This window comes from Apteryx rowi, unplaced genomic scaffold (assembly GCF_003343035.1).
Source record: "Apteryx rowi isolate R43461 unplaced genomic scaffold, aptRow1 scaffold_436, whole genome shotgun sequence".
In the NCBI taxonomy this organism is placed as follows: domain Eukaryota; kingdom Metazoa; phylum Chordata; class Aves; order Apterygiformes; family Apterygidae; genus Apteryx; species Apteryx rowi.
The window spans coordinates 152,659-171,538 of NW_020450690.1; the positions used below are offsets into that span (position 1 = coordinate 152,659).

Here is an 18,880-nt window from a genome sequence, read left to right on the forward strand (position 1 = left end):
CAATAAGTAAAGCCCCCCCCCCAAAAAAAGTACAGCCCTTTGCAATCATGCCAAATATTCATTTTCACATCCATCCTCTCCACAGTGTTTTCTTCCATGGTTACATCACTCATACCTTAGTGTATCACAAGATCCAGTAACTCTTTCTGTCACTGCCACTTACAACAAGTCAAGGTGGGCTGAGCATTCCCATTCCCCCTCCCTCAAAACTTGAAACAATTAGCTCAAGTGCCAAAAGTACAGTCTCACCTAAGCACAGTATCCATTGAAGACAACAGTATTTCTGTTAAAAACCTATCTGATCTCTGTGAAGGCATGTACTGTTCTTCTTACGGCTGCTGACTCAGCTGTGCCTGGTACAGTAGCTTGTTTGTACAATCCTTTATTTGGACAACCCTATCCCAGGGAAAAAAACCCTCCCACAGAGATGAAAAACAAGAAAGAGTCCAAAAAATAACCTTAGAAGCAGCATGTCTGCACTCTTGTATTACAGAATCACACAGAATCACAGAATGGTTGAGGTTGGAAGGGACCTCTGGAGATCATCTAAGCCCAACCCCCCTGCCAGCAATTAGTCTGAAACACACTCTTACCAGCACACACAGCAGTAGGGGAGGTATCGCACAATTAATAGCTTCCAGACACCATTAATAAACAATGTTTTAAAGAACTCTGGTCATGGAAACAAACAGGAAAAGGAGGAGAGGAAATAAGGAATTTTACATGTCAAAAACACTTTCAGGCAGGCACATGCAATAATTCTTTAATCAGAAGCTTAGAAGAATATGTACTAAAGAATGAAAATCTGGGAAACAGGACGTTGAACCACAGCCATGCCCTTTGGGCTATACTGATCTGCTCCAGCAGCAAGCCTCCTAAGGTGTAGGACCACTGCATGGAGCTATTCATTACAAGCACTCATCTTCTCAGTCTCTGCAGAACAGTATTGAAGAGTCCACCTGCAGAGTTTTATTTAGAAACTTCATTTAATAATGTATTTATGTTAAAACCATCTCAGACCTCTTTTAGAAAAACATTCACTTAAGAACGCGGCTGATCTTTCCTATACAGGGCACTGATCTTCTGCCTTTCATCATGCCCGAAACATAATGTAAACATTAACAGCATTTGGAAGGAAGGAATCTGAGACTGGAAAGTACACTTAAACACCTCCAACTGGAACAGCACATATTTTATCCTAATGTAGTCATGGTTTTTATTTGCTTCTGCAGACAAGAACAATTGCCCCTTGTTCTAACAGGGTCAAAAGCAATTTTAATGTGATCTCACCCCTCTCTCCCTTTTACTGGTTTAAATGTAAGCTAACCACAAACACAGCAGAGATGTTTCACATATTAAAAATTTTTGTTTTAAATAGGAATTTAAAATAATCCTAGGGTACGCAATGGCTTTACCTCTCCATATTGTTCATAAATAGATGTAGGGAGAACCGAAGACCTGAAGCATGCCTGGTGCACAATGTTCTCTTTGATCAAGGACTCTTGTTCAAGAACCTGCTTCTTTCACAAAGATGCAGATATAGTAAGGTAAGTTTTATTCTATTGTCAGCCACAGATACCATCTGGAGGGCGCTGCATGCATTAGTAACCTCTTCTTAATGTTCTAACAGTACATTTAAACCAAGGACCCTCAAGTACACCAGCAAAAATAGAGATCTGGGTTTTAGGGGTGGTTTTTTTTTCATGTCTTTCTTTAATTCAGTCATTAACTTCTAGGATACATCCAATTTGCATGTTACTAAGATCCAGAGAAAACAGAAGTGCTCTTTTACAGAGCGCTGAAAGTGCAAATGCTCAATTTCCCGTTGCTGTGGAGGACATACAGACCTTTCCACTAATTAGAAAACAAAAACAAAACAAGTTGTTAAGCATCGCTTTGGAAAGCATTATCCCAAACAGGAAGACAGGCTTCCAAATTTGTTTCACTTACCAGAAAAGGAGCACAGACCCATGTAAAGGTAGCCATTGCAGCAAGGTAAGCAGATTTTTTTAGGACTTTCAGCTCTTCCTGTCTGATCTCTAATACCTTCTCTCTGAAGGCTAATTCCCAGGCATAAAGTTTCAGCACTTTAATTCCATTGAGAATTTCATTCATCAGCTTAATTCTATTGTCTTTGCTCTTCATTTGAGCCACCTAAAAGAAATATTGCAATAAATAATTAGCAGGCCACAACACTTGGCAGACCCACAAAGTTCTCAGCTTTGTGCTTTGCCATAGCAAAATTAACCTCATTATTGTCAGAAACTTACTGGCTTCCCAAAGCAGGAAAGCTGAGGTGCTATCTGAACAAACAAATACACAGAATTAACAAGATGTTTTATGCTAGTTAAAAGAATGCTTCATACAATTTAAAATTTGAATCAAGTTCAAAATAATTGTGGCACTGGTGTAAGTGTGATTAATCCTGCACCAGAAAGCCCTAGGACTCAGGCTCCTCTTAGGTACAAAGCACAGTTAAAAAAAATAATAAAACACTGTAATCAAGTTTCATTGACACGCAGTTAATGTCTAACCCTAGACCAAACTTGTTTTTGCTTAATCTTCAGCACTATCAACAGCTTTCTGAAGATGGCCTAAGGCAAAGCTTTCTATTCAGCAGTAAGAAGAGTCTACTGTGAGGAAGGGAACTTTTGAAGAAAGTATCTTAACAAGGGCTGTGCAAAGGTGAAAGCATGTTCAGGGTCAGCACAAGAGAGGGTTAGCAGACTGCCTCGGTACGGCTATCCCGGACAGCTGGTTTATGAGGCAGCGTGGCTGCGACAGGCTAGCTATTCCTACTTCTCCAGTGTAGGAACCAAATGCTGTCAAATATTCTGATGAACAACTAGATCTAAAAGGCTTCAGTCCTTCTAACACAAGAAAACCCCACACAAACAAAAAAAACCCAACCAATCAACCAACCAAACAAACCCTTCTCTGACAGGACTCTGACAGTTCAGCTATCAGTGAAGTCTGTACCAGAAGGCCCGCAGTGGGGTTGTGAAGGTAGTTTTTATAACACAACACTCAGGAGTTCGAGCTTAGGTTTATATATGTGCTCCCTCAGCACATATATCCACTCAGGACCAAGAAAAGCCAGCACTCGAGGATCCTTCCCTCTTCCTCCCACCAGGAAGAAAAACAATAACCTGCCAACACTGCAAACACCATACTGGAAATGTAAATATTTTGCTCATTTTAAGGCTCATTAGGCAGACAATAGCCCAGGTGTGCACCCAAGCTCTTAAGCAGCGAGTTAAATACTAAATTATTCCCATTCCATCATCAGGCATTACATGAAGGTGGCTAGATAGCTACCTTAATGATACAAAAATTTTGTGGTAGTAACACTATGCATAGATACGCTGTAAGGCTGAAAAATAAGCTAGTTCAGGTTATTTTGCATATGCAATGTCTCTAGCCTTTCTTTTCCTTCAATTTTTAAGTAGAAAAAGTGACAACAAATTTGGTGGGGGCAGGGGAGGGGCAGGAAAGCTTTAACACTTAGGAGCAAACAGGTCAGAGAACAGTATATGTTTCTTAAAAACCCTGCATCACAAATATAAAGCTTCCTACCTGATAGGTTTTTGTCTTCATTGCCATCACAGCATTTACTGGAACCAGAAGAATCATGACAGCCACACCTGCCAGCACAGATGGACCTAAATTCTGAAGAGAAAAATACTTGCTTGTAAACTTGTATCCACATAAACACCCAAACTCATTTTTTAAGATCTTGGGTCAAGCACATGCATGTGCTTCAGAAAAGCATTCTGAAATAGCTTTTAAACCCCTTCTTCCCTTTCCAAGGGCAGCTGTGGGGAGGAAGACAGAGGTCAAACAGGAACTTGGGTTTACGTGCTTTGATTTTTGAAACTTAGAGATACATACATAGTCTCCATACAGAGAGCTGTATATGGATATCTATATATATCTATATATATCTATAGATGCACATATACAAAGATCTTTGAACATTTCTCAGTTTTTGCTCATTTGTCTTTCTTCTGGAGTAGAGATCCATGCAGGGAATGACCAACTTCTTGGGGAACTGCATTCCCTGACTGAAAGTGAGGACCGGGAAGAGTCAGCCGGGTGGCTGTCTGGAGCAGAAACAGCATGCACCTGTCATACAACGATCTCAGAGCGCGGAACCAGTAGGATCACTTTTAAGTCAAGTGACAAAGGAGGTAACTTTGGGTATCGCAGCACCTACTATAGCAGCCCCCGCCTGCACCTTCCCCCACACGCACTCAGACATGTCAGTACAGCTGTTTATAGAAGTGATTTGGTTTAAACAGTAAGTTATTTTAAAACCAAGATCATGTCTTCCATCCAATTCCCCATGCGGCACTACAAAGACTTGCACCAGCACAACCAAGAGAATGGTGCAAGGACAAGGAACAGGAGGAACTGCCTGAGCTAGCCCTAGAAGAGGGGGGAAAAAAGAAAGGCACATCAAAATACAAGTTCATTTCTGTGCAGAAGCAGTATATGCAGTATAGAGCCCGGGCTTGCAAACTGAGAGCCTCCTACCTTCCTTCTCGATGGCAATGACAAAAGTAGCTCTAAATGGCTTCTGAATAAACAGCATATTCACTCCACACTGCTGTAAACCCACCAGTGGTCTAAACAACCGCTCTCTGAAGTCATGACCCCAGGAAGCTGCAAGTCAAAGCAGGAAACTACACACATGATACTCACTTGCCACAGTAAGTACAGCGCTAATATCACCTGCAGAGGTGCAGACCATATCATGTTTATATAGGTAACCAAGTCCATGAATCTCTGAGCATCCACAGACATTAGATTCACAATCTCACCCACAGTAGAAGTCCTTCTGGCAGAATTTGTGATAACTAGTGCCTAGGTGTGGATTAAAAGTAAAACAGCATGGGGGAGAAGAGAGGGAAAAAAAGAAAAAAAAGCTTATTGATTTGCATTTTGTCCACGGAATTGAAATTGCTTTACAGAGCTTCATCTTTAAAATTACAAGCAATGCTTTCATGCATCAGATTCCAGTTACCCTGCACATCTTACAAATACAAGCTGCGTAGTTTGAAGCAAGTTGTTGGGGTTAAACAGAGAGCTAAAAATGACATGAAAGTCTGATTTTTTTTTTTTTTTTTTTAAAGGTGTAAGAAGAACCACCACAGCTTTCTAGAAATGTTCCAGCCCATTTCCAGGATGAAGTGGTGCTGCCTGTTAAGTCACTAATGAAGCTGTAGATGTAGATCTATCTCAGCTTCTGCACAAATGGAAACAGTTTTACCCCTCATTAAAATAAGAAGAGGTTTCTTGTTTGTAGGTGGGTAGAAAAAGGTGCCTGAACTTCAAATAGTAAATTAGAAAGTTGCTCTATCTTCAAGGTTTCTTTAAGTTAGATACTCCTTTACCTTAACTATTAAGAGTTAGGAATCAGTCCAGCAGAGTCTCCTAACCGCTTTAATTATTCAAATTTAATCAGTGCAATCGCACAGCCACAGAGCCATATTATCATATATTTAAAGAAACACCTACCTTTCGATAGATTACACCAACAATAGCTGTTTTGAGCCTCATTCCAGTGACAAAGCAAATATGAAAATACTGGTGCAGAATCAGTGTCTGAAGACAGGCACAAACAAACAGTAGCCCTGTATAAAAGTAGCCTTGCCAATTTGGAGCACCTTTGTCATTTACAAAGTTGATTAGCAATCTGTGAAGAGAGGAATTAGCTGTCTTGATATACGCAAAGCAAAAATAATAATAATAATAATCAGGGTTACAACTATAGATTATTTCAAACACAGTATTGCTCGTGCAACCACACAAAGTACCAAACTGAAACAAAACATTCAAGCAAACTTCTCAGAAACTGGAGATCCCTTTATACCAGCACACATCCTTCCCTCCTTCTAACAACTTACTGCCGTAAAACATATAAAAACTATTATATACTTTATATTTACAGTATTATCTTACTATACTGCCTGGCCTTCCTAGTGCTGGAAAGGAAGCTGGTAAGTCAAACAGTTAATGTATGATTGTTATCATTTGAAAACCAATGGATCAAAATCATTTGTGTGCATGCTCTCTCACTTGCAAGAGAGCTCTTCCCAATTGACATAGCCAGAGGTCAAGCAGCTTGGTGACTGACTGAAATATCAATGTATGTAAAATTCTGTCCAAGTTCTTTTTAATTGAATAATAAAGAGTTTAACTCTTACTTCAGAATTTCTGGGCCTGCAAACATCAAGAGATCATGCGCAGCTTTAAACAGGAAGCTCATGAGGAAATATGGTCCAAAAGTTTTATATAACACCTTGAATAAAGATGCCTCAGAGTTCCTCCGAGTTGGTTTTATAATCAAAGCTTCAGCCTCTTCTGTCACATCACCATTTGAGTCATTTGATTTTTGCTGCTTTTTGGGCAGGTACAGCATGTTTAACGGTTGCCTGAAATAAGAATTAAAATACATTGTAAGTATATAACATAGCCTTTATTCAGGCATGAAGCCAGCTGGAAGAATGCATAATATCCAAGCGAGATGTTTACTTCAACTCTAGCTACAAAACGGTTAACAATTTCTGATGTTAGCCAACACAACGGACTGTACCTCTGACATCATCCCTCGTTTTAGCAACTACAAGTGTCCTAGCAATAGGGATGGCAGTCTACTGCCCTTCTCAATGGTTTAACTCAGGATTTTACTGTCAATCAACCATCTCCTTTTAATCATACAATCACAGCTACCTGAACCGGCCCTTCAAAAATGGTCGTCTTTGTACAGGTAGATAATATTCCTGGAGAATGTCTCCTACAGCTCTATACAGGGGAATGAGGAACAGGGCCTTAATTTGTATTAAGCTCAAAGAGCAAAGGATGTTATGATTCTACTTCCCAGTATGCTGAACCTTCATCAAAATCATGCCTTCACTGTACCACAGGATTTAAAAGTTTCCAGTCAGAGTTATGCCAAGTTATCCCTAATGAGCTGAACACATCCATTTCACGTGTCTGGTTTATGCCAAACTGAACACTTCCGAACTTCTGAGGACAAGTTGCGTGTAAAAAAATACCGTGTAAGCAAGAAAGCACTCTGCCATCAATGAAAAGGTATTTCGGTTTGCTGCAATAAAGGATGATGAAAGCAGGATGGAAACTGAAGGCATGCAGTCCTAATTTTAGTTAACTCGCTTAGATGTCCAGGCTCCAATATAGCCAAAGGAAAGAAATAAACTCACTTTTACACCCTGAACAGCCCCTTCAGAGGCTCCACTTACTGTAGAGGGAGCCCAAGCTCTTAAATTACGTGGCTGAAGTTCAACTGTGTGAAGACTCCCTCCCAGCCTTGACTAACAAGCCACACATCAAAAATTACAATAATCCACTTTGTACTATGAAAGACTAAGGGAAAGCTGATGCAGCTCTTCATAAAAACATGCACATGCCACTTGTTCCTATTCTCAATGCATTTGAGAAACCCAGAGCTGCTGCTTGGGCCCTATAGAGGCAAGCTTGAAAACATATGACAAACACCTCTAAATGGAGGCTGAGGACCTTCAGCTTTTGAACCTCAACATCTCCAAGGCACTGCTAGCCAAGTGGAGCCCCCACACTCTTTACAACGTTTTGCTGTGCAGGGCTCCTGCAGCACCCCGTGCAGAGTCCAGAGGGACACAGAGGAACTGAGCTGATGGGCCTGAAGCACCAGCCAGCTTCACCTTCCCCAGTATTCCACAGCACACACATTCACAGCTATTTCCACTTTCTTATCGTTTTAGGAATACACATAAAATTCAAATATTTTAACAAAAGGACTTCTGACTAATTAGTTTTCAGTTCTATTAACTAAAACTTTAAATTTATCACTGATAAGATAACCGAACTTACCTCTTTGTCTTTGCACACTCTTTTGCCCAGTTCCTTGCCAAACCTGGCACTATCTCCTCAGACAAGTCCTCTTTATTTAACGACCACAAATCCTTGGCTTCCAAAGGTGTACGATAACCCTGAATCATCAACCTATATTAGAAAGAATCAGCACTGTGTATTTCAGAATACCAGAGATTCACACGCTGTAAGACAGCGGTCCTTACATCCACCCCCAAAACGGAGCCAGCTCTTCGCAAAAATGCACGCAAGAACTAGTACCTGTAGCAACACAGGACTGGATGCTGAAAAGCTTAGGTATGCACATCCTCCTGCCCTTTACTGTGGGAATTAGCCATCAAGGATTCTGAATCACTGAATTTAAATTTTGGTGAGAATACAAGAAAGGATGAAGTGATCGCATTTGAAAGTCAGCTAGGCAATTAATGCTCCCATGCTTACCAAGCTGCAGAATCTTTATTAGCCTTTAATTTTACAAAGCAATTCCTTTCATCTAGCTTTCTGTTGAAACTCTGGCCAAGTACCAACCACAACAGTATGACTAATACTATTTTATAGGTTTTTATGTTTTAATTCGCAACACCTGTGTTACAATCAAGTCATATGGCATAACAAAAGATAAGTTAATGAAACAAAAAAGAACATACTGAACAAAAAGAGCTATCAGTTTCAAATACCTTAATTTCTACCCTCTTCTATTTCTTTAGCAAAATGATACTTTGATTACATTCTTTTAGCAAGCATACTAAATACACACCTTTAGCAAAATTCAAAATTGCAAAGGAAATAATAAAGATTAATTTAAAAAAATTAATCTATTTACAAAACAAAGTGATTACTGCTGATTTAACTCACAGAGTGGAATTCTAAAACACTATCTGATTTTAACTGTCTCTTTATGTAGCATCTTGTTCTTACCCAGTGATCCACCAGAATGTGATTCTGGAGAGGAAAGAAGCACTGGACTCTGGACATGGATTCTATGGAAGAGAAAAATAGATCAGCCTACATACAACATGACTGATATAGGGACAAAAAAAAACAAACCAAAGCAAAAAGATGCTTTTGAAATTCCTTTTGTTTACAATTTTTTCACATTACTAAACTAGCCCTTGTTGCTATAGAGAATTTGGGTGGAAAACACAGATAAAGACACAGCTTTAGGGCTGTCAGCAGAGTAGCCCACTGGGACACACAAAGAGCAGTGCTCCTTTTCAATAATTTAACAAATAGTTGAGAGAAGTTTTATAAGACATGGCGCTCCAGACAATCTCTCAAAATGTCAATCAATGCCTACCTATCGATGCAAGATATGCTATCATGTGAGAGCTTAAATATAGTAATTGGGTAGAGTTAGAGACACAAATGAAGAATTCAGCTCTACTGCTCTGCTAGTTAAGTGCCACCATGCCATCAAAACACACACACACAAATAAAAAACAACATTCATCAACTCCATAAAAACATCCAAAAAAACCACCCCAAAACAACCACCACCACCACCAGTCCCTCACCCATCAATAAGCATGGGAAACCTAAGTACCCAAGCCTGCACCAAGGTAGGCACCTAGCTCTTGTTCTACATCCAAAACAACAGCTGTCTTTTTTAATCACTCTTCTGGGTATCATCCTCTCCCAACTCTTCTCCCAACAGAAAAAAGCAGTCATCAGACTGTGGCTATTTTATTTTCAGTGTAAATTACCTGCCTGTATAAATACCAGGCTGCTTTGTTACTCCTATAAAAGCACAAATTGACTGGCTTTTTAGAACCATAAATAAATTAGTATATTGCCTTTATCCCAATACAACCAGAGACTGACAAATGAAATAAAATCAAAATTAAAGAAAGAAACTTGTGTATTGAAAAAAAAAAAAAAAGATAAGAGAGTTACTAAAGTTGGATTTATGCTTGGCTCTACTCTGCAATCAAATGAAATCCCAAGAAGATTTCTGATTTTTTTTCCTATTATTTTCTCTATATTTTTTTTAAATTTTAAATGACTTGAAAAAAGTAATCTGGATGGATTAAAATATTGAAAGGAACATTGGAAGAGTTTCAAAGGCACTAAAGGTGATTTATTTGCAAAATTCCAGTAGAGATTTCTCTCTCCCTCTTTCACTGGTCTGATCAGCATTTAAGGAATGCAAAAAACAACCACTTCTTGGGCATACAAACCACTGTTTTTATCACAAACTATCATAGGAGTGATACAGGTACTTCCATCTACGAAAGTCACTACACATAATTAGATTACTGAAGTGAAAACAGCCAGAGCCAAGTTTTTTCAAGATCTGCATTTTTCAACGCATATTTGCATAACTCAGCTTTTCCATTAAGCTGTATTTTGAAGTGTGTTGTAATCAAGCTACATGAAGCAGATTTCTGCATTTCCTCTCCTCTTCACATGACTATTTATTTATTTATATATTTATTTTACCTTGGTAGGGAAAAATGAGAGCCTGCATGAGACTTTTTTTTGGAAAGGGCTAAAAATTCAACATTTCCAAAGTATTTAAGCACTTGTAGCAAAACAATTGCAAGAAACTGAAACACAGTGGCTTAATGAATAAAGAAAAGTTTTTAAAAGTAACTTGGAGAAGCTACAAGAAAATAAATATGTAAATAAAAAAATTATTTTTAGCCTGTAGCCACTTCAGCATTCCTACCACACACAAATTTCTGCTTTGGCTAATACAGAGAAGAGAACACTTTCTACTTCAGGAAAATTTCAAGATATACCGAGCTTTCCAGAAAGTGCATTTTTTCCTATTTACTTTTTTAGATGGAAACTCTGGATTAAAACAGTCAACTAGTTCTTGTATTACCAAAAGCTGGACTTCATTTGTCAAAAAAAAAAAAAAAAAGAAAAGAAAAAAAGTATTATGTTGTTTGTGTAAGATTGATTGTGTAACAGCTACATATTTCACTTCATCAAAAATAGCATTATTTTAAAATACTAAAGAACTATTAATCCTGACATTCATGCCAGATAGAATAAAGACCGTTCAACTGAACATGAGTGTTACAATTGAAGTTGTAACAGATCTGGACTTACATGATGCAAGCAAAGTAAAAATAAGAGACAACACACGTTAACTGATTTGTATAAACAGCATCTATCTACATCTCAGAAATTTCACTGATATTGTGTATTTACTTCAGCTAAAAGATAAAGACTTTACTTAAAACTTATGGGGTTTTTTTGAAAATGCTTCTCAGAAGGAAATAAAGCTGAATTTTATAATGACTATAATTATTTGTTTTGTATATTTTCTATTAAAACATTCAAACAAACACACCATCCATGAAAAATAGTTTATATTTTCTCTCTGCCCTGTTTCACAGAGACAGAACACAAAAACAAACCAGTGTGTGCTCAAAGCATCTTGTAATTATTGTAACTGTGATCAAAGCAGAAAAGGTTTCCATAAATCCACAGTACCCATTCAAACACGTTTCATCCCTGAATGAGATGAAAGGAACCCAAAGATGAAAAGAATCCAAGGACTCAGCAGTATACTTTTTTCCTCTCCAGGCATACATGCACAGACAGTCTGCAGCGGCAATGCAGAGCATCACCGGCCCGTTGGGCACTGGAGAGGAAGGCGACTATGGAGTCAGTAAGTGTAACTGGTTACAGTCCTTTGCAACAGTCAAAGACATCTACGTCACACGTTTCAGACTTCCCTCATCAGTCAGTGCCAGCTAACATTTGTCAAACCAGGATTATCCCTTCTAAAAAAAAGAAAGAACTGAGGTTTCTAAACTTGGCACATCCACCACACTCCAGGCAGTGACGGGAGTCGCTCCACTACGACTCAGAAGATGCAACCATGGGTGAGCGAGCAGAATAAATATCCTGCACCACTTGGGTCACTTTAAATCCAGGCTGTATAGCAGGCATATATAATTAAAAACATGCACAAAATGATCATCACTAGATAAAAATCAAATTTCCACATCCAGACCACTCTGTAACTGCTATTTCTGTGGTTGATAGGGCTCTTTCAATTTAACTAGCTAAACTGTTGCTTAGCGCAAGAGGTACGTATGGGAAGTCTAGTGCAGCTATGCAGATTCACAAGCTTTCCAGATGTAGACTCTGCCCTAGTTTCTGCAGGAAGGGAACAAACATCATTATGAGTTTACTGCCTACTGGACGGTGCCAGATGAAGGGGGGGGGGATGGGGGGGGGAGAACGGACAGTGTTTCAAATCAGTCTTTCCCACCAATTGCCCGGGACACTACTGAATATAAAGGTATGAAATTACCTTCAGGAATGCTACTCAAGAATGACTGAAACAGTATTTTCCCTCTCTCAAAGACAGCTCAGACTGTTTTGCATGTTACAGGCTTCATTTCCTGCTCCACCAAATAAAGAGCAGAAAGAACACTCTACTGCAGACTCAGGTCAGTAAGATTTGAATTATTTGGCACCTGGGAGAATAGGGCCCTATATCTCATTATATAGAACATTTCAGGTACGATACTTGACATTCAGTATAGGCTGAGCACTTACAGGATCATTCACTGTTTCAGAAAACAAAGGTGGTCGTTCTGGAAAGCAGCACAGTATGAGCTGTACAAGTAACAAGACAAAGTAGCTGCAGAAGGTCACATAACGAAACGCATCCACTTCAGCGTCCTACGAAGGAAGGTAATATTCTAATTAGAAGGCTTGAGGAATTTCTTTGAAACTGCATGTTACTATCAACCATAAAGCACATCCTTAATTTATGCTCTACACACTAGGTAAATATTACAGTCAATCTAGTGACAGATGGTTTGTGAGCTGCTGGTCAAACTGAAGCACGCACCAGCAAGCAGCCCTTAAGAAAACACCTGGCTTCTTCAAAGAGCATCTGTAATCAGCTCTGGTAAAACACTGTTTGCCACTATGCAAATTAAGGTCAATGTCTATTGCTGTAAAGGGAGGGAGAAGAGAGGGCAAAAAAGATGAAAGATATCACAAATGGAGTCCCCTGACTTTGTATTTTCAGTCAGTCACTCCATGAACACAGACAAGTAAGCCTCTCCTGCAGAAAAGTGTTCTTTAAGACATGGTTTGTAGCAACACAACCTGTGCCAATTTGAAATCAAGGTATGCTGCACGAGAGCAAGTCATTTATACACTGGATAGCAAAGAGCTTCCAGTGCAAAGTAGTTAATTAGCATGTGCACAGAAAATAAGAATCAGAGGAGCAGAATTTAGGTTACAATTTGCTGTGTTCAACTCCAGAGGTTCCCTCATTGTTTAGACTGGGACTGATATATAAAGCTTAGCTCACGGAAACCAAAGCACAGGGACAGACACATGCACAGAGCAGTCAAAAAAGTCTATCTATCCTTAATAGATACAAAAAAAAGAAAAGTTGGCAAAAAGTTCTCAAAAATTCACAACGTGACCTAAAGGTTTCGAAAAAAGTGATATGCTATTTTCAGGCAGCTCCACAAGTGAACTGATATTTGAGGTAGCTTTACTATAAAACTGACTGGCTTAAAAAATACTTCACTTGCGCACTTTCGTTTTGTCTCAGCAGATACACGAGACCAAATTACAATCAAAGCTAGCGTTTCAGGAAATCCACTGTATAATCAACAGGAAGATGACATAACCTCCCAGAACAGTTTCATATCAAACACTATAAACTTTTATTGTGTTCAAGCAGAAATATCCCCTTTCTGGAATATCTAGCAAAACTTTCTTGGCAACTGTTGCTACAGTAAGATCATTATGAATTTCATTAGTATTTCAAAACCTGAAAAACAAGGGCCATTAAGTTTTGCTCATTTTGCTTTTAGAACACCAGGAATGAAAGTACACTGAATGGATCATTAACTGACTTGGCATCTCACACATTGACAGCTGGCATAATTAGCAAGCAACTACTCTACTATTGTAGTATTTGGGATTATTTTCAACTGAATGAGGCTAACAATCACTTACCATATTTAAGGCATGTATTATTTTGGATCTAAAAATTATTGTGGCACAGGACAATGAGATGAACCAGAAAATCATCATTACACCTGAGGACTGGACTCCTTTTATTCTTTCATATTGTATTAAAAATGTGGCAAGCAACTGCGGACAAATAAGATAAAAATATATTCACAAGGTTTAAATTCTACAATGACACATATTATACACATATACAAGGTACTATGTTAAAGTGTATTTATTTAGCATTTCAAATCCAATATCTCCCAGGCATTCTAACACACAGATAATTTCACTGTATCTCATCTTGTAAAAGCGTAATTCAAAAGGAATTTTAAACTGGAAATCCTCTGGAACAGTAAAGAATTGGAAGTGGATGGGAAAAGGAAAAGGGACATATATCACATGAAAGCAAATGACCATGTAAAGGCTGTGAAAAGCCTTTTAAAAAAAATTTTTTTTAATTTAAATCACAAATCAACGTGTAATTATAATGACATTTTATCCTAAGTATTTTCTGACTACTTCTTTTAAAACAATCTTCCTACCACACAAGAAGTCACAACCCCAACCAATACAGACCAAACATTACTCTAATACTGTATTTTGAGTGTTTTCAGAAATGTTTAGGAAACTGGTACAACTTAGTAATCGCATTTGGCCACTGCAACATGTATTTTTAATCAGTCTAATAAAAGCTTCACACTTGCATCATTAAATGATCACAAATTAACGAAGAGGACTTGCATTGCCTGTATGTTTCAGGGTTTGTTTGGTTTTCTTTTTCAAATTGTGTTTTAGTGCTACAATTTCAAATCTGCAATAAACCTAAAGCAACTGCCAATAAATGAATCGCAAGTCTTTTTCCTTGAAATGGAGGTTAAGTGGTACTAAGGTGGAAGTAGACTACATCTACACATTTAAGCTGGGGACACCTAGGTGCCTCATGCTGCATTTAACACTTTCCACCATACTATCACACAACTTGGAAAAAAACACGCACTAAAGATTTGTTACACACAATACAAGTTTGTAATGAGTTACATAATAAGCCTTCAACAGTCTTTTATGAAATTCAATAAGTATGATTTGTATTATCTAGGCTTAATCAGTGTTCCTGACTTGACTCCTCCACCCAATGCTTGAGTCAAGTTCTTAAATGAATTTCTGCCAAGATAAAGCAAGATAATTAGCATCAACTTACATGCTGCCATGCAACATATTGAGCAAAGCTGGGTTTGTTTTTTTTTCTCTTTTATATATTAAAAAAAAATAAAAACAGCAGATATCAAGAGTCAACGTTTCCCAGTTCAACTGCAAATTAAGTCTGTAAATAAAGACTATAGCTTAAAGAATTACAACTCTTTGGATAAGAATAAGACATGTTCCTGTTTCAAAGCTTTGCATCACCAAAAGCTGTAACAGAACTTACCATTGTTATACCCAAGACTGTAGGGCTAACGAGAAAAAATGGAGCTCGAAAAATATTTTGACTTCTTTCCCAGAAAGAGTAGAAAAGATCTGCCCAGCAGACTATCCACAGTATTAAGCCCAAAGCCTGGAATATAAAAGTACATTGTATACATCAGTTCATGCAGTCTGAAAAGGCCGATTAGGCAGCCTAATACATACACAAACACTAAATGTAATGTGTTAGTGTAAGAGGAGTCATAATCAGATCACCTCTTTTGGGCAATCCTACTTCGTAATAACACCTTGGGAAGAAGAGTACTTTTGTTTTACCTAGCAGATCCCCATTAGAAGGGAAAAAAAAAAAGTGTATTAATTCTTAGGACCATATAATTCAGTGTATTAAGAAGCAGGTAACTGGTGAATTTCATTCCTGAATAGCAGATTAAAAAGACAAACTCTTCAATACACCAAGCTAACTATTATATTCCTTCTTAAAACTTTCCACTTATTCTACAGAAAAACAAATATTAAGAACACACTGAGTACTCATTTCACAACAGAAATGGAACAGAACATCTGCATTGGCTCTAGAAGTCTATGCTGTATATTTTAGGAAGTTGACAGGATAATGAAATCTTTTTGTTACCGATAAAAAGGCCTCAAGATTTAGTTGACTCACAGTGGTCCTCTCCAACTGCGTTACAAAGGATTTGCATGCTTTTTTGACATGCCAGAATAAATTTCAGAAAGCCTATTAATATAAGGGTAACAGAAACACACAAGACTTGAAAAATCACACAAGTAGAACAAGTAGATTACAGCTGAACTGTACATACGGTCCGAATTTTGATGGAGTTTAACAAAAACAGTTGCACTAAAACATAGCTGAAAATAGACTCAAACCCCCCAGATACACTTAACAGGTTATGATTTTAAGAAGTCACAGACCGTTTTGGCTTTGTTGAGGTGTGACATTTGGATGTATCCCCGGTCATGATAACGAAGGTATAGGAAGTAGACTGGGAAGCAGACCCACAGGTAAATGCAAGGAATCCAAACCAGGACTGTGTTCTGAAAGCATGGGGTAAAGTCCGGATTTTCTGTGTGCCATGTCAGATTCCAATCCTGGGGAGAGAAGAGGGATTGAGTTAAGGGGGGGGAGTCACACACAGTACTTAAGTATTTAAAAAAGAAATAGCCACTATCTGTCTTACTCTGTACCTTACTGTATATTGATTTATACTTGCATTAAACTGGCTCCGTATTATTACGTATCTGATTTTATCGCACTTTGCATAGCTCAAATTTTAAACCTTCGCAAAAAGACATCAACGTTGCTTGTGTTGGTTATACAACAGCTACCATTACAGACAAGTCACTCGAATGGAGTATTGGGATCTTTAACAGTACTAACTGAGGATTTTCACATTATCATTGCAGAGAAATAAGGCAACAATGCTAATTCTCTCCTATTAAAACCACTGTGTGTGTATATGTATAAAAAATGCCCAGCTATACTCCATCCCCAAATTAAAGTGTGGAAGCGTTATCTGACAAGAAGTAAAAACCAACTGCGTGAGACAACATCACTGCACTATATGCAAAGTAGCTTCAGAGCACTGAAGTTCTCTGCAGCAAACCCAGACGAGACTTTCTGGTAACTCAGCGGAACAGCACGTAGAGCTAAGCAGAAGAGGCTCACCCCTGCAGCCTGTTTCCTACTCAACAAGAGGAAGATCTAAGTTAATATAATTCACTGTTCCCCTATTTCTCTCAACGTGATTCTCGAAAACAAGAAAAGCCACTATGCATTTCAGAACAGAACTGATGTTTACAGTAATCAAAATGCGATGACCATTTCCATTACTGGTACAAGGACCATTTATGGCAGGCTATTTAGTAAAATGAACTTTCATACCATATTCCATACCATACCATATTCCATACCATATTCAGGATTGCCTTGAATTAGGGAAATATGGTCTAGGAAGTTTTACCTATTTGTCAATTCCTTTTGTAAAGCAATTAAATATTGTGATAGTAAGTTACTGCCTTTGCTGTGAGATTACCACAAGGGCCATTTCCTCCCAAGCACTGGCAATTTCTGACTCCCCAACAAAATGATGCAATAGGCAGCAATCGCTGCCGCAAACAGGCTGCGGCAGTCAACAGCTGCAGCATAGCTGGCGGGCGGCTGGTTCGGGAGCCACGCAGCCATGATAACGAGTCACATGCCCAAAGGCGTGTTAATTAGTGCCGCCTTCAGTGGCAAAGCGCTTGTTTCAGAAGGTCACCCAGCTTACAGTGGCACACACCAGTACCGCTACTGGAACGTAACGGCAGCCGCTAATCCTGCTCATCTACAAACGCCCGAGCCAGTCACAAAAACAAGTGCCGTTATCTGTGTTTTACACATGAACAAACAGAGCCAAATCTGCACCCTTGGCCACGATGCCGGAGCTGGAAGCAGAGCCCTGCCTTCGGGATCTCCAGGCGTCTCTCCTCGTTCAGCCCCAGCTCCCACTCATTAAATGGAAAGCTTCAAACACGATTATAAAGAGAGAAAAATACAGTTTAAGAAAGAGTAACAAAAAAACAGCAGATACAGCTTGCAAATATTTCAACTCAGCACTGACCAGTTGTTATTTTATCATCAAGCAGTTTCCCCCTTAAACCTGACCCTATTTTTTTAATAAAGGTGATAATGTCTAACCATTAAAAAGAAAAAAAAAATCCTTCTTTTGAAAATGTAAACAAAAATATTTTCCTTCCCCACTTTCCCCTCGTTTTTTGTCTTCTTTGGGACTTCTTTCTCAGAAATAACAGATGACGTGCACGGTGCACACAGATACTATTTTTCTCCTATAATTCTAGAGTGCTCTAAAAATTCTTCTCTTTTAATTTGCTAGCTTAAAAAAAAAAAAACAAAAACCAAAAAACCTCTCTCTGAGCTTAATACAAGCCATTCAAATAAATCAGTAAACCCAAGTTTTTCTAGGGATTTACAAAACACTGAATCAAATTAAAAAATCCACACTGCTGGGGCATAAAAATCCCTGATTGCGTGCGTAGAGGATCTACACAGGGTCAAGTAAGGTCTGCAGGAGAAGGCAGGGCGCCGGCAGCGCGCCGCAAGCGTCAGCTGAGTCACCCTTACGTTCAGCCACCGCACGGCACTTGGGCTATCGAGTCCCAGCTGCTCCGCTGCAGTGCAACGGGCAGGAAAAAAGTTGCATGACTCTGCAGAACAGTCTACAATTCACAGATTAAGACAGTTAATATGATTATATAAACAAAGTGATGAGATTTAATCAGCTTAAAAAAAAAGGGAAATAAAAAGAGAGCTTTGATATCATCTTATTTACCAAATAGCAATTCTGGAGATCTACACGCTGCTCAAGAAAGTTACCACCTCCCGTCTGTTGTTTTTAAACGCTTGCTGCAAAATGACTTAGCCAACTGGCGGCAAGGAGAAGGGCGCTGGTGCAGATGTCAGGGCTGCGTGACAGCCAAAAGGAAGACACGCCGTCCGCACGACTGCTGTGCACACTGGCAGCAGGATATGCTAAAATTGCGTGCTATCTTCAGTTCATCTGACCTTCACGTTTGTCTTCCACACCAAGATGCCGCCAAATAACTTGCAGTAGGG

At 38.8% G+C, this 18,880-nt stretch overlaps 1 protein-coding gene across 1 annotated transcript in view; it reads right to left on the reverse strand.

Moving 5' to 3' along the window:
* LOC112971340 (multidrug resistance-associated protein 1) overlaps positions 1–18,659 on the reverse strand; it is a gene marked incomplete at its 5' end in the record, with an annotated part of 45,716 nt that extends 27,057 nt beyond the window's left edge. Inside the window, 12 exons of the mRNA XM_026076689.1 lie at positions 1,951–2,154; positions 3,577–3,669; positions 4,705–4,866; positions 5,521–5,698; positions 6,210–6,437; positions 7,876–8,007; positions 8,794–8,855; positions 12,397–12,522; positions 13,825–13,962; positions 15,251–15,376; positions 16,180–16,356; positions 18,597–18,659. Of these exons, the coding sequence (XP_025932474.1) occupies positions 1,951–2,154; positions 3,577–3,669; positions 4,705–4,866; positions 5,521–5,698; positions 6,210–6,437; positions 7,876–8,007; positions 8,794–8,855; positions 12,397–12,522; positions 13,825–13,962; positions 15,251–15,376; positions 16,180–16,356; positions 18,597–18,659 (1,689 nt within the window). The remainder of the gene's footprint in view (positions 1–1,950; positions 2,155–3,576; positions 3,670–4,704; positions 4,867–5,520; positions 5,699–6,209; positions 6,438–7,875; positions 8,008–8,793; positions 8,856–12,396; positions 12,523–13,824; positions 13,963–15,250; positions 15,377–16,179; positions 16,357–18,596) is intronic.
* Between the last annotated feature and the right edge of the window lie 221 nt (positions 18,660–18,880).